The sequence below is a fragment of the Marmota flaviventris genome, chromosome 3, assembly GCF_047511675.1.
Source record: "Marmota flaviventris isolate mMarFla1 chromosome 3, mMarFla1.hap1, whole genome shotgun sequence".
Taxonomy (NCBI): domain Eukaryota; kingdom Metazoa; phylum Chordata; class Mammalia; order Rodentia; family Sciuridae; genus Marmota; species Marmota flaviventris.
The window spans coordinates 10,965,649-10,980,375 of record NC_092500.1 but is presented as its reverse complement, the minus strand read 5'-3'; the positions used below and the strand labels follow the sequence as shown (position 1 = coordinate 10,980,375).

At 60.8% G+C, this 14,727-nt stretch overlaps 2 protein-coding genes across 3 annotated transcripts; one reads left to right on the top strand and one right to left on the bottom strand.

Moving 5' to 3' along the window:
• Positions 1–592: 592 nt before the first annotated feature.
• Positions 593–7,176, bottom strand: Tst (thiosulfate sulfurtransferase). Its single transcript, XM_027937942.2, has 3 exons — positions 7,086–7,176; positions 5,922–6,538; positions 593–1,028 (listed from the first exon to the last, which is right to left on the bottom strand). The coding sequence occupies exons 2-3, from the start codon at positions 6,514–6,516 to the stop codon at positions 730–732; spliced, it is 894 nt and encodes a 297-aa protein (XP_027793743.1). The 5' UTR covers positions 6,517–6,538; positions 7,086–7,176; the 3' UTR covers positions 593–729.
• A 208-nt stretch (positions 7,177–7,384) lies between these two features.
• On the top strand, positions 7,385–14,342 carry Mpst (mercaptopyruvate sulfurtransferase). 2 transcript variants are annotated; one of them, XM_027937845.2, is made up of 3 exons: positions 7,385–7,458; positions 10,944–11,565; positions 13,743–14,342. In XM_027937845.2, exons 2-3 carry the CDS (start codon positions 10,971–10,973, stop codon positions 14,039–14,041), a joined length of 894 nt encoding a protein of 297 aa, XP_027793646.2. In that variant the 5' UTR covers positions 7,385–7,458; positions 10,944–10,970; the 3' UTR covers positions 14,042–14,342. The 2 variants fall into 2 exon arrangements, with proteins under 2 accessions (XP_027793646.2, XP_027793571.2); XM_027937770.2 differs by lacking the exon at positions 7,385–7,458 and adding an exon at positions 7,490–7,542.
• Positions 14,343–14,727: the final 385 nt, after the last annotated feature.

The following is a 14,727-nucleotide window of genomic DNA, read 5'->3' as shown; positions in this document are numbered from 1 at the left end:
AGACTCTGTCTAAGCAGGAGAGGGACAAGAGGGGACCCCGTAGGGGCTGGAATCCGCCCTGCAGCCCCACCAGGGTTTCAGGACTCTCAGGGAAACTCGGGATCCAGCCCTGTGGCCACCCGCCTGGCAGCTTCCCCTCCGGGGGCCTCCCAACTTGGCGCCAGGCCCAGCGGCCTTCCACCCCCTCCCGCCATCGCGCCCCAGAAGGTCTGACTGAGCCAGGAAGGAGGCCCACGGTGGAGGCTGCTTGCCTCTTGCTTCTGAGGCCCTGGGCTCTGAGCCACCTTGGGACACTCACTTGGAAGGCTGGCTGTCCCCTTCCCCTCCGCACAAGGGGCTGGGCCCATGGCAGGAGTGGGGGATGCCAGGCTGGCCCTGGCTCACCTCTCTGGCCCCCGTAGGTCCCCCATGCTCCAGGGCAAAGTCCACCTGACCCGGGGCGCAGGTGGCTGAATAAGGAAGTGGCCCTTGAGCGGCTCCCCCAGCTGCGGGGGGCGGGGGGGGGCTCGGGCGGCTTCTTGCCGGGTGGAGGCCAAGGAGTCTGGGGGTGAAGTGGGGACAGGGACGGGGTGGAGGGAGACCGCAGACAGGCTCTGAAAAAGGCGCTTTATTCCAGTGTGGGGGAAGGGCAATTCTAAAAACCGCGTCCACCTGCCTGGCTAGGGACCAGCCGTGGGTCACACGGGACCCCTGACCTGGCCGGAGCCGGTGCCCCAGGAGAGGCCGGGCTCAGGCCTTGCCGCCCTTCCCCTGGGACACGCGGGTCTCGGGGGGCGCCCGGCGGAACCACTCGGACCAGGAGCCGTCATAGACGGCCACGTCGGGCTTGCCGCAGAGGTAGGCGGCCAGGGCAATGTGGCAGGCGGTGACACCCTTGCGGCAGGTGGCGATGAGGGGCTTGGACAGGTCCACCTTCTTGCCCTGGAACATGGCGCGCAGCTCCTCGGGGCTCTTCTCGAAGCCGTCCGCCGTCAGGAAGTCCATGAAGGGCATGTTGACGGAGCCGCGGATGTGGCCGGAATCCAGCCCTGGGGGCAGAGGCCAGGGTCAGGGAGGCTGGGGTGGAGGGGGCCACAGGCTTTGCACATTAAAGTGACATCTTCTTGGCGCCTTGTGGAGCTAAACTTGTTGCCAGCCCTAACTACGACGTTCGATGCCGCGGCTGAGACCCCCGCAGCCTCCTTGAAGCAGGGGGTCCAGAGTGACACCTGCTTGGGAGGACAGGGATGAGCCTCGGCCGTCCGTCTCCACCAACCTCCACCAGCCTCCGCCATGGCAGAGCAGCTTCCCTTCTCTGCACCTCGGCTGCCTCATCTGTAAAATGGGCTCAGTGGTACAGACCCACGTCACTGCACTGTCGAGAGGGACACATGGGACCCGTGACTGCCAATGCCACGTGCTTTGTTGGCTAAAGCGCCACCACTGAGGCCCCCCGGAGCTGCCAGCCCAGCAAGGAAGACTGACGTCAGGAAATGTCGCAAGCCACTAAGTTCAATGTCACTCCAGTTTAGAGATGAACACACCGAGGCCTGGTGGAACGAAAAGTGTCCCACCTCAGGCCACATGGACAGGTAAGACAGGCCTGGGGTCACCACGAGCCCCCTGGGTTTCCTTCTGGGCACACAGCTGTGAAAAGAGCAGGTGACCTGGTACCAGACCCAAGTTGAAGGCCCAGCTCTGCCACTTACTAGCTGGGTAACCTTGAACAAGTCCTGCCACCTCTCTGGGCCTCAGTTTCCCCAGGGATAAAAGAGGAGTGAGACTGCCCCTCCCCCTGTGTGAGGAGTAAAGGCCACAGGGACAGCACTGACCACTGGGGCTGCCCCCACCATGCCCTCAGATGCTGTGGCTTCCTGCCACTTTGCCACCTACGAGGACGGGGTCACTGTGGGCCCTTCAGGCCTGTGCAAGGTGTGGATAGAAGCAAATGTGTAGCTAGGCTGGCCCGGGGTCCCTTCCACCAGCAGGGCCCCTCTGCCCAAACTGCCTCTGGACCGGCCTCAGCAACTCAGCGAGACCCCGACTCAAAATAAAATCTAGAAAGGGCCGGGGACGTGGCTCAGTGGTATGCACCCCTGGGTTCCATCCCTGGCACCAAAAAAACCAAAAGAACAAACTGGCTTTGAAATAGCAAGAGGGGCCCAGGGTTTGGACGTGGACAGAGCCGGGCCCCCTCAAGGCCTTGGCCCAGGCCCGAGGCTGCCGGGTACCCTCCTCCCTTCTCACACACCCTGCGCCCTCCAGACTTGGGGAACGGGACTGGGCTCCACACAGGTTTGCCTCCACCTCTTTGGGCTCCTCCCCAAGTCCCCACCGCCCCAGTAAACCTGGACCATGGGAGGTTGGGGCCAGGGTGGCAAGAGGGGGCAGGGCAGGACCTGACTAGTGGGACCAGGCCACATCCTGGTACTCTGCACAGGCCCTGCCCTGCCAGGTCTCGGTCCCCCTGCCTGTGGCACAGGGAGCCCCCATCTCACAGCCTGGGGGAGTTTACCTATGACAGGTAAAAGCCCTGGGGGCCCTGGGCACACATCAGGCACCAGTGGGGTTCTGGGCCCCCACCCCAAGCTCCAAAGAGGATTGTGAAACTCATTAGCATAAAGGTCCCTGGGTGACAGAGACTTCCGGTCCCTCTTCCTGTGGCAATCCCATCTTGCTTTGCCCCAGACCTGTGCCTGAAGCCAGCTGTGCACTACCCGGTGGCTCCGGAACCTTCCTCCAGGAACCCACTGCGGGCGCTTTCCGGGGCGGCTGGGGCTGGGTCAGTGACCCCAGGAGACCACACACAGGGGCCCTCCTCTCCCCACCACCAACGAGGACGCGCCGTTGCTTATTTTCTGATTCCTTAAAGGAGCCCTCTTCTGAGAAGGGGTGCAGTTGGGGGCTTCGGTGGAGCGGGGCTCCAGCCGGGGAGGGCCCTCCTGCTTGGGCCAAGGCTCAGGGGCTGCCTGGGGAATCCCAAAGAGGAGCCAGCAGCCCGTGGCGCCAAGATGTGCCCCTCCCGGCAGAGAAGCTGGAGAGCAGCCAAGTGGAGGAAAGAGTCCTCTGCCCGAGGCGGAGTCTGCTGCTGCTCTCCGCCCACGTGCACGGTATCTGCATCTGCAGGCCCGGGGCCTTCCCGACCCCACAAAAAATGGGCATGACCCCACCTCTGGCACCGGGGTTCCCAAAAATGTGTTGAGGAGAGATTAATCTTAATTAACTCATCTTAATCTTCCCAAATCGTCACAAAGCCAGGAGATTATCCTCGCCACGCTGGTGGGGAGCTCAAGCGCAGAGAGGTGAGGTAACTTGCTCCAGGGCACACAGCAAAGGTATTTGAAGTGCAGTCAGACGGGTCAGACCTTAAAGCCTGTGTTCTTTGACTACCCTGAGCCTCCCTAGAAAAGGAGGCTGAGGCAGGGGAATGGATGAGCTGACGTCCCATGCTCAACTGCTCAGAGGTCTAGGAATTTATGTTCCGGTTTTGGCCAAGAAGGTGTGAGTCAAGCTGGCAATCTTACATCTTCAGGCTGCCAATAGGTGTGAACGTTCAAGGCCAGGAAAACCTGTTTGGCCCTTCCTGCCTTCCTTAAGGACACCAGGGGATCCAGTGTGGGCAGCCCTGGCCCTGGAGGGGAGGGACACAGGCAGAGGAGCTCCCTAGCCCCGTGGAGCAGGGACCTTTCCCCCAGCCTCGCGATTGCTCTCCCCACCCGCAGGGGTGGCCTTCACAAACAGCCTCGCTTTGATGCTGCCGACCAGGTCCAAGTCTTGGCCGCTCTGCCTCGTTAGAGAAGTCTCTTCTCCCACGGGGCCGAGCAGGATCAAGTCCACGGGCTTCTGCCCTGCCTCCTCCCTCTTCCTCCTCCCCACCCAGGGGGAGGTCAGGAGAGCAAGGCAGACTGACACGCCCAGGGCCACCCCTAGGTGCCACACCCGGATGTAAACTGAATCTGAACAAGTCCTACCCTCTCCCCGACCAAAGGACTAAGGCACACGCTTAGGCCAAGGGCCTCATCCAGCCAGGAAGTAGCCCTCTGGTCCTCCTGGGGTCACTCCGCCAGGGACACTCTGGGCAAAGCCTGTCCCTAACCTCCCATCTGGACGGCTGAACCCGCGGTGTCTCCCTTATTCCACCCCAGGTGGGGACCATGAACCTGACATAGCCTCCTGTGACTTTGTGTCCCCAAACATTTTGCATGGAGGTCAGCAGACCCTCTTAGAGAATGAGGGAGGGAGCCGTCGATGCCTCTAGGTGGCCCTGACCTGTCCTTTCCTTGCCCTTAAATCCCTTTACAATCACCGTTGCATTGAAATCAGCACCTCCACACACAGTGGGTAGGGCTGACCCTATTTTGATCATTTTATAAAGAGGACTCAGAGGTCAAGCAATTAGATTGAGGTCACAATGCAAAGGAGTGGCAGTGCTGAAAGGAGAACTCATATTCCCTGGCACTCCCCTTTGGGCACCAGAGGCGGGAGGAGGGTCACAGAGGAGGGAGAATTCAGGGCTCTCTGGAGGCATCACAGGAGCACGCCGTTTCCCTTCTCTATGCCTCGGTTTTCCCATCTGTGAAATGGGAATGATAAGGAGTGCGCCTGAATCACACTTCTCCATTTCCCTTGGAGCAGGCTGGGAAACACCAGAGAACCAACTCCTTCTCTCCTCCCTCCAGGGCAGCCTGAGTCCCAAGAAGAAAAGGCATCTTGAGCCAAGGCCAGAGGGCTGCAAGCACAGAACCAGAACCTCCTCCAGACCTCCAGAGAGCAGGCCCGGCAGGCGAGCAGGGGCCCGGGAGAGCGGAGCTGAGGAAGGCAGAGACCTCCTGGGCTGGCCCTGCCCCTGCCTCCGTGAGCCTCTGTCTGATGAGGTGACCTCTCAGTCCCTCCAGCTCTGTGACTGGACAGTTTTCCCACATTCTCTCCCTGGGGCACACAAAGGAAGCAACACTGTTTCACAAGTTGGGCGAAATGTTGCACCAGAGGTAGATCCTGGGGAGTGGAGGGAGGGGTGTCCCTGGCGGAGGGGAGAGCCACCAGGAGGTACAGGCTGGCAAGTTCTGCACCTGGGAAAGGCAAGACCCAGGCTCCCTCTAGCCAGGAGCTTCTAGACCTCAGTGGTTCCTGTCCCGAGGTGGTTCCTGCCCCGAGCAATGCAGACTTCTGGCCTCCCTTCCACAGGAGGGGACTGAAGGGCCACCTCTCTGGGAATATCTAGCAGAGGGGATTCCTCTCTAGCCCTGGGGGCTGGGGGGGGGGGACAGATGGAGCGTATCCAGGTTTAGAGTTCTGGCTTAAAACAAGGCAGCTCTGGGTTCAACCCTGGCTCAGCCACTTGAATGAAGCCCATCACTGAACGTTCTGACATCCACACACACACCCCCTTTAAAATGGGGCACTACAACTTGTTGGATGGGACGGGACAGTGACAGGTGTCTAGCATGGCAGCTCCACCTCAGGCCCAGCTGCTAGGAAAGGTTATCAACTGAGCTGTCCTGCAAACCTCAGCCCAGGGACCAGGGAAGCTGAGGGGAGGGAGGGGTCAGGAAAGGCTGTTGCAGATGGCTGGAGAAGCTTCTGGGGGACTACGTAAGCCCAGCGTGTCCTTAGGAGGCTCCCGTATAAATGCTGGCTCATGGGCATCATGCCCTTTGGTACAACCTAGTGCATGTGGGGGTGCCTGGAAGTGGACAGGGGCAGACATCACCAGTCACCTCTGGCGATGCTGTGTCACTTGTCAGCACATGGCTATCAAGACACATACATAGGTCATCATGCATCTGAGCTGAAAAAGTGGTCAGGGTTAGGTGTATCCTACAGATAGAAATACTGAGGCCTGCGTGGGGGGCCTGAGGGCAAAACCTGGAGAGGGTCCCAGTCACCCTAACTCCATGTCTTCCTATTAGGCGTAACTCCCCAGGGACCACAGGGACACTCACCTACTGCATCTGGCTCTGGCTCAGTGCCAGAGTACCGCCCTTGGGATCGTGAATCCACCAGCTGGAACCTTCTAGATTCCAGGTTCTCCAGTACCTGCTCATAGGTCTTGAGCAGGGAGCGGTCCAGAGTGGCTTTGAATATGGCTGGCTCTGGGTGTGAGGGCTCAGATGTCACCGGGTGGCCCTCCTTCAGCCAGTTCCGGAAGCCACCATTGAGCACTGACACAGTGCGGTGGCCAAACACTCGGAACATCCACCAGACTCTGGGAGCATAAAAGCTGCCCAGGTTGTCACCATCATATACCACCACATGCGTGTCGTTGCTGATGCCCAGGCGGCCCACGTAGTCTCCGAAGTGCTCCTCGCTGGGCAGCATCATTTCGTAGGGCGAAGCCGTGTCCCGGCACTCCTCTATATCAAAGAAGGAGGCACCCGGCACATGGCGCTCTCGGTACTCCTTGCGGGCCTCACGAGTGCCCGGTGAGTACCAGGACGCGTCCAGCACCCTCAGGCTGGGGCCCAGCTTGCCTGACCGGAGGGACTCCGCCAGCCACTTGGTGGAGACCAGGGCCCGGTAGAGCACCTGTTGAACCATGGTGTCTGCTCTGCGTTGTCACCTGGCGCAGATGGGATTCGGGAAAGAGACACGCCTGAGCGCACTGGGGGCAGTGGGCGGGGCCTGGGAGGAGTAGCTGCTTCTCCCCGGCACCCCAGGATGCAGTGTCACCTCCCGGGGTGCAGCGGCGGTCTGCGGATTCCCAAGGACGCGCCCCAGCCCTCCCCCGCTCCCTGCCGGCGCGGAAGGGGGTGGGGCAAGGGTTTCTGGGCGCCGCGGTCGCTGGACGGGCGTCTGCCCGGGCAAACCCCATACTCGCCCTCGGGATCCTGCCAGGAAGGAACTGTGCTAACCGCCCGAGATGCGGGGCGCCGGTCCTTGGGCTTGGACTCCTCTTTCCCCGGAGGGCAGGGGCGGGTGCACTGGGAGAAGCTGCCCTGGAGTCCCCAGGCGCGCGGGACAGCGCCCTCGCCAGCCCTCCCGCACCCGCTCAGGAGCCCGCCTCCAGGGCGCCCTCTGTCCTCGTCGGGTCAGGGAGTCCCGGGCACCCCGCCCCGCTCTCGCCACCAGGACCCTCCCCTGGGCTGCAGGTGGCCGGACCCACTCACTCGCCCTGGCCGCCTCGCTGGCGCTCGCCCCAGCCGCTGGCGAAGCTGGCGCGTTCAAACCCTGAGCCGCTAGCTCCCGGGCGGCCCGCACCATCGTGCCACTGCGAGAGGGGGGACCTGCGCCGCCGACCGCCGCCCCGCGCCGCCCCCACTCCGGCAAGAGGGGCCCCGAACGATCCTGGGCTCCGAGTGCCTCTGAGACCCCAGGGGGCTGCCCCGGGCGCCGGGCGGCCAGCGGGAGGCGAGCTATCGGGCCTCGCGGCGCCGGCGTCTCCCCCCGCGGGCTCGGCCGGTGGAAGGCGCCGGCAGCGGCGGCTCCGAGTGGCCAGGGCGGTGGGCTGTGTCCGAGTCTCCTCCCTTTGGCCCATCGCAGGTTGGTGGCGGAAGGAGGGGACCTAGGCGGGTGCGGGGAGGGGGCGCCATGGCAGAGGCAGGGAGCCGGGAGCCCGAGACCCGGGTAACTGCTGCCCGCCGCGTCGCGACGGCCGGTCGGTAGCAGGAGGGCTCTCCTTGGGGTGCGCGGCGCGGGACTTCCCGCGCGGCCCTAGCGGAGGAGGGGGCGCCGCCTGGGAGCGAAGGGTGGCCAGGGCGCACTTAATTCGCCCTAAGGGGCTCTGTCCAGGGCTGCTTGGGGTCGCCTGCAGGGTGGGGTTGGGGCGAATGGTGGAGGAAAGTCGCCCATAGGTTTGGTGTGACCTGGTGCCACTTGGGGAAGGAGGCCGGGGGAGACCCACCGACCCAGAGGCCCCCAGGAGAACTGGCAGAGGACTTGCCAGAGTGAAATGAAAGTAAACAGTCGGGGCCTGCGGCCACCCGGGTGGCCTCGCTGCCTGCTCCTAGGGTGTCACTCAGTTCCTCCAACAGTCCTGCCTAGCAGGACAGGGACTTCTTCACAAGGGAGGCCGAGGAGTTGAGAGGGACCTAGTCCCAGCTCGCTCATTGCTGAAGTCACCGCTTTTTAAAATATTACATTTGTTTTTAATCGAACCTAGTTAATTCTAAATTTATAAAAGTTGAATTTTAACAGTGGTTGTTTAATAACCAGTTGGCAAAAATCCCTGAAATTTAGCCTTGGCTCTGTCTGGCAAACTGGGAGGAGGCCAATGTTATGGGCTGTTCCTAGCCCTAGAGTGTTTTCCTCAGGACCCCCTCCCCGCTTTTTAAAAATTGTCCGGACCTAATTTCTCACAGCCTCTTGCAAAAATTCAAATTTTGATAAACATTTAATCAGGGAATCCTCTCTGCCTTGGGCTTAATGGTGGTGAGGGAGGTACCAGCGGTGGCCAGGGGACCCCTGAGTGCCCACCTAGATGGGATTGGCAGAGCCCACACTTGACTTAGTGTGCACCCCTGAGATGGGCCTGGGGCTACCCTGTACATCCTGGGGTTCGTCACCCCCCCAGGTCCCCTTACAATGATCTTGGCCCACTGTACACACAGGGACCGCACCCCTTCTCCTGGTCCCCGCCCTTCAGGAACACCACTGCCTGCCCTTTCAGACCCTCCCCCATAGCCCAAAATCCTTTGTGAGAACTGCCTGTAAATCAAGCAGAGGGTGCAGGACAGGATGACAGACCTCTGAAGTCCCACCCAATCCTAAAATTATTGTGTGTGGGGGGGGAGGGGGTATTTATTTATTTATTTTTGGTACTAAGTATTAAACCCAGGGGCACTTAACCTTTTAGCTATATCTTGAGTCCTTTTTATTTTGACACAGTATCTCCCTAAGTTTCTGAGGGTCTCACAAGTTGCTGAGGCTGGCCTCCTTCCTCAGCCTCCTGAGTGGCTGGGATTACAGGCATGCACCACTGCCCCAGGTCAAGTTCTAAAATTCTAAGATTCTCGATTTGCTGCCATGGGTTCAGGTTCAAGGCCACCTGAGAGAAAACTGGAAGAAATAATGAGATTTCATTAGGCCGTTTTTAATGATTATTAAAACCCCATGGGTAGTGTATGACGGTGGCTCTTTTCCGTTTATTATTTAATCTTCTCTGTAAGAGTGGAGGTTGGCTGCCCCCTTGCATGGCCCAGATGTGCCCACCATCACACAAGCAGTTAGGCAGTAGTGTGTGGTCCTTGCAATGACTCTGGGGGTGGGGCTCTCTGACTCCCAAACCATGGTGCTTTTCACTCTGATTGAATCTTTGGGGAGAAAAAAGCAAGGGTCTCCCAAGGATGATGGGGCTCCAGGAGCTTGTATGGTTCGCAAGTGAGACCAGCAGCACCCCAGTATTACGTAACTGTGGCACACCCCGTGGGTACTGGGATCACCCTTTAACCAAAGCCCCTGGCACCCTGCTTATCCCCAAAGTCAAGTGGAAGGTCCCCTTTTGGACGGCCACTTCCTCCAGGAAGCCTCCCGCCCCCGACCGAGGTAGCCGTCCTCCTGTCCGCATTGAGCTCCAGGCTGTCCTCAGTTGCTAGAGAAGGCTGCAGCCTGTCTCTCCCCTGGGCCTGGCCAAGTCAGGAGTTGCTCGGAATCCAGCACAGGGCCTGACCCTGTGGGTGAAGTCGGTTCCTGACAGCCAGCTGTGATGAGACTGGGGTGGGGGCACTCACAGGCTCTGGTCACCGTGACACCTGGGGCTGGGGAAGAAGCCTAGCCTCAGGATTGAATTCTGGTTTCTGATCCTGAGGCTGCCCCGGGTCAGCTCTGTGACCCAGGGCGGTGCACTTAATCCTCAGCTGCCGGTTGGCTCACTCAGAAGACAGGCCTTCTGCCACCACTGAGGCTGTGGCCCTAGCATGTGGTCTAGCCTCCAGGGACATTCCATGAGCACTGCTCTCTACCTGCTTCGTGTCACTGATAGGACTACCTTGTGTGGATGTAAGGTCTGGGCCCTGCCTAGGGTCCACCTGAGAGGGCCACATGCCCAGCCACCTCCCTGGTAGGGCCCTGCCTCTGCCTGGCAGGAGGGGCCCTTTTCTGTAACCTGCACGGAGGCCCTCTATGGAGCAGGGCACCAGCCGTCATAAATGGACTTGAAGTATTTGGGGAGCCTGCCCTGGAATGTAGGGACTGCCAAGTCCCTGGGCTAGTGAGCTGATTCCCTGACAGCCCTGTCCTGCAAAGGGGCTGTCACTGTCGGTGCTGCTAAAGAAAGGCCAGAGAGAAAACAGGCTGGGCACAAACTGGCCTTCCTGAACTCCCAGAGCCAGCCCCAGGCTGGGCAGTCGGTCTGGACCAGGCTGCCTAAGGTGGAGCCTGTTGCCACCAGGACACTTTAGTGCCCTTCTGTGAACCTCTATCTCCCCTTCTGTGAAATGGTGACAATATCAAACCTCTAAGGTCCCTCGATGGACAAGTAATTGACAGTCTGCTATGTCTGGGGCTTTTCTGGGGTATTGTGAGCAGTAAGTGATACCGGGCAGACAGTGACTCCCGGCTCCCCATTCCTCTTGGGCATCTTACTGAAATGCCTGGTGACCCAGTGAAGGCGTTCCAGCAGGGCTTGCCAGGTGGGAAAGGAGGCAGAGGTGACTCTAAGGGAGGGGCTGAGACTTTGGCCTTGATTGCTTTAAAGTGTCAGTGAGCCTTCCTGCCCCTGCTCCCACCCCTCTAAGGGCCTGCCCAGCGAGCTGCACAGAGGGGTCTGCCTGACCCTCTCCTGGGGTTCCTGGTCATTCGGTCACTTGGAGCTGTGTACACATCCAAGGCCCCGCAGAGGGAGGCCCAGGGTGACCAGGCTGCTTGGGCTCCCCCCAGTGCCGTCTGCATTCCTGGACTCTGCCCTGAGCGGGCTCCACGCCCCCACCCACCAGGTCCCAGCCCCTGCTCCAGCCCAGCGGTGCAATCATTCCGCGCCCTGGGGCCCGCCTCTGCCTCCCTTCCCTCCTGACATCTTCCCTGTCGCGCAGGCCTGCAGCCCCAGTGTCGCCACCGCCATGGCCGGTCCGCAGCTCTTCCGCGCGCTGGTGTCCGCGCAGTGGGTCGCCGAGGCGCTGAGGGCCCCGCGGGCCGGGCAGCCCTTGCAGCTGCTGGATGCCTCCTGGTACCTGCCCAAGCTGGGCCGCGACGCGCGCCGCGAGTTCGAGGAGCGCCACATCCCAGGCGCGGCCTTCTTTGACCTCGACCAGTGCAGCGACCGCACGTCGCCCTACGACCACATGCTGCCCAGCGCCGCGCAGTTCGCCGAGTACGCGGGCAGCCTGGGCGTGGGCGCCGCCACGCACGTCGTGGTCTACGACGCCAGCGACCAGGGCCTTTACGCGGCGCCGCGCGTCTGGTGGATGTTCCGCGCCTTCGGCCACCGCACCGTGTCGCTGCTGGACGGCGGCCTCCGAAACTGGCTGCGCCAGAGCCTCCCTCTCAGCTCGGGCAAGAGCCGCCCCGCGCCCGCCGAGTTCCATGCCCAGCTCGACCCCGCCTTCGTCAAGACCTACGAGGACATCAAGGACAACCTGGAGTCCCGGCACTTCCAGGTGGTGGACGCCCGCGCCGCCGGCCGCTTCCGCGGAACCGAGCCTGAGCCCCGAGACGGTAACTTAAAGGGGCCGGGAGGTGTCCTGGGGCTGGGGCAGGGCTGGCCTGCGCCCTGGCGCTTCCTGGCCCTGCCCTCCCTTTCGGGCTGAGGGCACCTTCCTCTCTAAGCCTCACTGTCCCCTCCTGGGCATCGGGCAATGGCCACCCCAAGGACGTGGGGACCCAGGGTGAGAACCCCAGCGCTCCCACCCCAGTGCTGTGTGTGGCATCAGTGGGGGGAGTGGGGGACAGTCCCCAGTTTGGTAAAGAAACCGAGGGATGAGTCCCCGTCAGGTCCTTCCCGCAGCCCCTGCGATGATGGATGGAGGAGGAAGTCGGGCCAGAGCAGGAAGGGCTTCTCCCAGAGGGATGATGCTTGCAGAAGGGCCGTGGAGAGGACACCAACAGGGTGGCTGTCAGCTGGATTTCCCAGGGCACCATTTTTGAACCTACATGAATGCCAGTTTCATATGGTTCACCTGAGAAGGGCACCACCTGGGTCCTGCTGCATCCCCAGCCCACCTGGATTCAGAGCCCACCTCAGATTGCCCTGGCTGTGTGACATCCGCAGGTCACCCAATCTCTCTGAACCTCAGCCCCTGCTCGTGTGCACTGTGAGCCGTAACTGGGGACATAAAGAGTGCAGTGAGAGTCTAAAGAGAGCAAGTGTGTAAAGCCCTCTGCTCTGATTTGCACACCCAGATAAGCTGCAGGGGACAGGAAGTGATGTGATTAACGTGTACTTGTCTGGCCATAGTGTTTTTTGTTGTTGTTATTGTTGTTGTTGCTGTTGTTTTTTAAAGAGAGAGAGAGAGAGGGGAGGGGATTTTAAAATATTTTTTATTTTTCGGTGGACACATCTTTTTATTTCATTTATTTTTTATGTGGTGCTGAGGATCGAACCCAGCACCCTGCACATGCCATGTGAGCGCGCTACCACTTGAGCCACATCCCCAGCCCCGCCATGGTGTTTTTCAGAGTGGTTAGCATATCCCTCATCCATCCGCCCATCCATGGGTGACAGCTAACTGTACACACTTGGTGGGCTTGTTGACGGCTGAGTCAAGCTAACAGGTGTGAAGCCGGCTCCTGTCCAAATCAGTGGGGACTGTCCCTGCCATGCCATCCCTGCTGAAGGGCCCAGGTCGGGCCAAGTGCACCTGTAGTCTCCACATCAGTCCAGCAGGGCGGGTGCTCTTTGCTGGGTGGCCTGCTGGGTGTGGGAAGCCCTGACTGTGGTTGGCACCCTGGCTCGACAGCCTGCTCTTCGCCCCTCTGGGCTGGCTGGGTGATGCCCCTGACTGAGCCCCGCGTCTGCATCTGTTCACTAGGGATGCATGGTCCCTTCCAGGGATCGGGACAGGGGTAGGTCAGCAGCTCCCCCTAGGTTGTTACCCCTGCGTGACACAGAAGCTGCCCCAGAGCTTTGCCCTGGAGTCTGAACTGCCCAGATTGAGCACTGGCTGTGCGGGTCCCTTTTGTTGTGAGCCCCACCACCCAGCCCCCATTCCTGGCTGAGCCCTGCTCCCTTTGCGAGCTTCCAGCCTCCCTCTGGGCAGTGTGGCTGCTGCTCAGTAGCCCCAGCTCTGGATGGCACCGGCTTAAGCCTTCTCTGCCCATGACAGTGACGAGCCAGGGCAGGCGAGACTTTGTGCCTTATTCTCCTCCTTTACAAAAGGGGAGGTGACGGTTGGTTTCCATGGAGGATTAAGGGAATAATGCCATGAGGGGCTCCCGAGACAGCGTTCAGCAATGTCCACTCTGGCGCCCCCCACGCCGCTGTAGGACTTGTCATGATGCCCAGCTGCCCAGCTGTTGCCTGTCTGTCCTGCCAGATCCAGACCCCTCGCCTGCAAGTGCTACAGGTTCTAGCTGGACAGAGGTCACACTGAGGGCTCTGGGGCTCCCAGGTGCACATCAGGAAGCCTGGGGCTCGCTGTGGCCCTGGGGGGAGCCCATTTTTAAGGGTCAAACTCCAGACAGCAGTTTGCTAGATGCATTGATCCCCAGCGTCACTGTCTGCAGAATGGGGCAAACTCTTGGGTGCTGAGCTGCGTGTTGTGAGGATCCCGTGAGATGGTACAGGACAGGGCTTGGCATCTGCTTGCCTGGGAGCCCCGATGTGCAGCCTTACACACGGGGTGCCGTTCACACCACCTTCCATCTCTTCTCTCCTCCCCGCTCTCCTGCCACAGGCATCGAGCCCGGCCACATCCCCGGCACGGCGAACATCCCCTTCACGGAATTCCTGACTCAGGAGGGCCTGGAGAAGAGCCCCGAGGAGATCAGCCGCCTGTTCCAAGAGAAAAAGGTGGACCTTTCCAAACCACTGGTGGCCACCTGTGGCTCTGGCGTCACGGCCTGCCATGTGGCACTGGGGGCCTACCTCTGTGGCAAGCCCGATGTGCCCATCTACGATGGCTCCTGGGTGGAGTGGTACATGCGTGCCCAGCCAGAAGAAATCATCTCCGAGGGCCAGGGGAAGACCCACTGAGGCTGGGCAGGATGGACACCGGCCAGCTCAGGCGACGCCTGACCACCAGCAGTGCCCAGCCCGATTGCTCTGACTCTGCTTTGCCTGAAACAGTGTTTCCTCATCCAGCTCAGGTGGCATTCAGGGTGACATCGGAGACCAGGAATTCCATTGACTCAAGGGCTCCCAATGGAGGTGGGGGTGCCGGCAGAGGCATGGGGAGGGGGCCAGAACCCCGAACCGCCGCCCCACCCTGGTGCTGAGCTGGGCCCCGCCTCCCTTCTGTCTTACTATTGAGGAAATAAAACAGCCAAGCACTGTCGCTTGGGGCTGCCTGGGTGCCGTGTCCCGCATGCTCAGCAAAGGTCGCTCCACAGGGCCCCAGGGTCTCCGGGTCCTGCCTGTGATCCATGCTGGGACTTCAGAGCTCTCCATTCCTGTGACCAGAATGCCCCCTGGCAAACACTCCTGCAGCCCAATGGTCCTGGGGGTCTCTCTCTGACTTTTGGACTGTTTAAGGTGAATTTCGTTGTGACATGTTGGGGTCCCACCCAAGCCCCCCCGTGCTCAGGTATACAGGGCACCTGACTCAACAGAGAGAGGTGTCCACAGCTCAGCAGGAGGCTGTCCCAGCCCAGCCGGAATGTTCTGGGGAGAGGCTGAGTTTGGCCAGTGGGGAACCTGGTACAAACTCTGGGGAGTGGCTC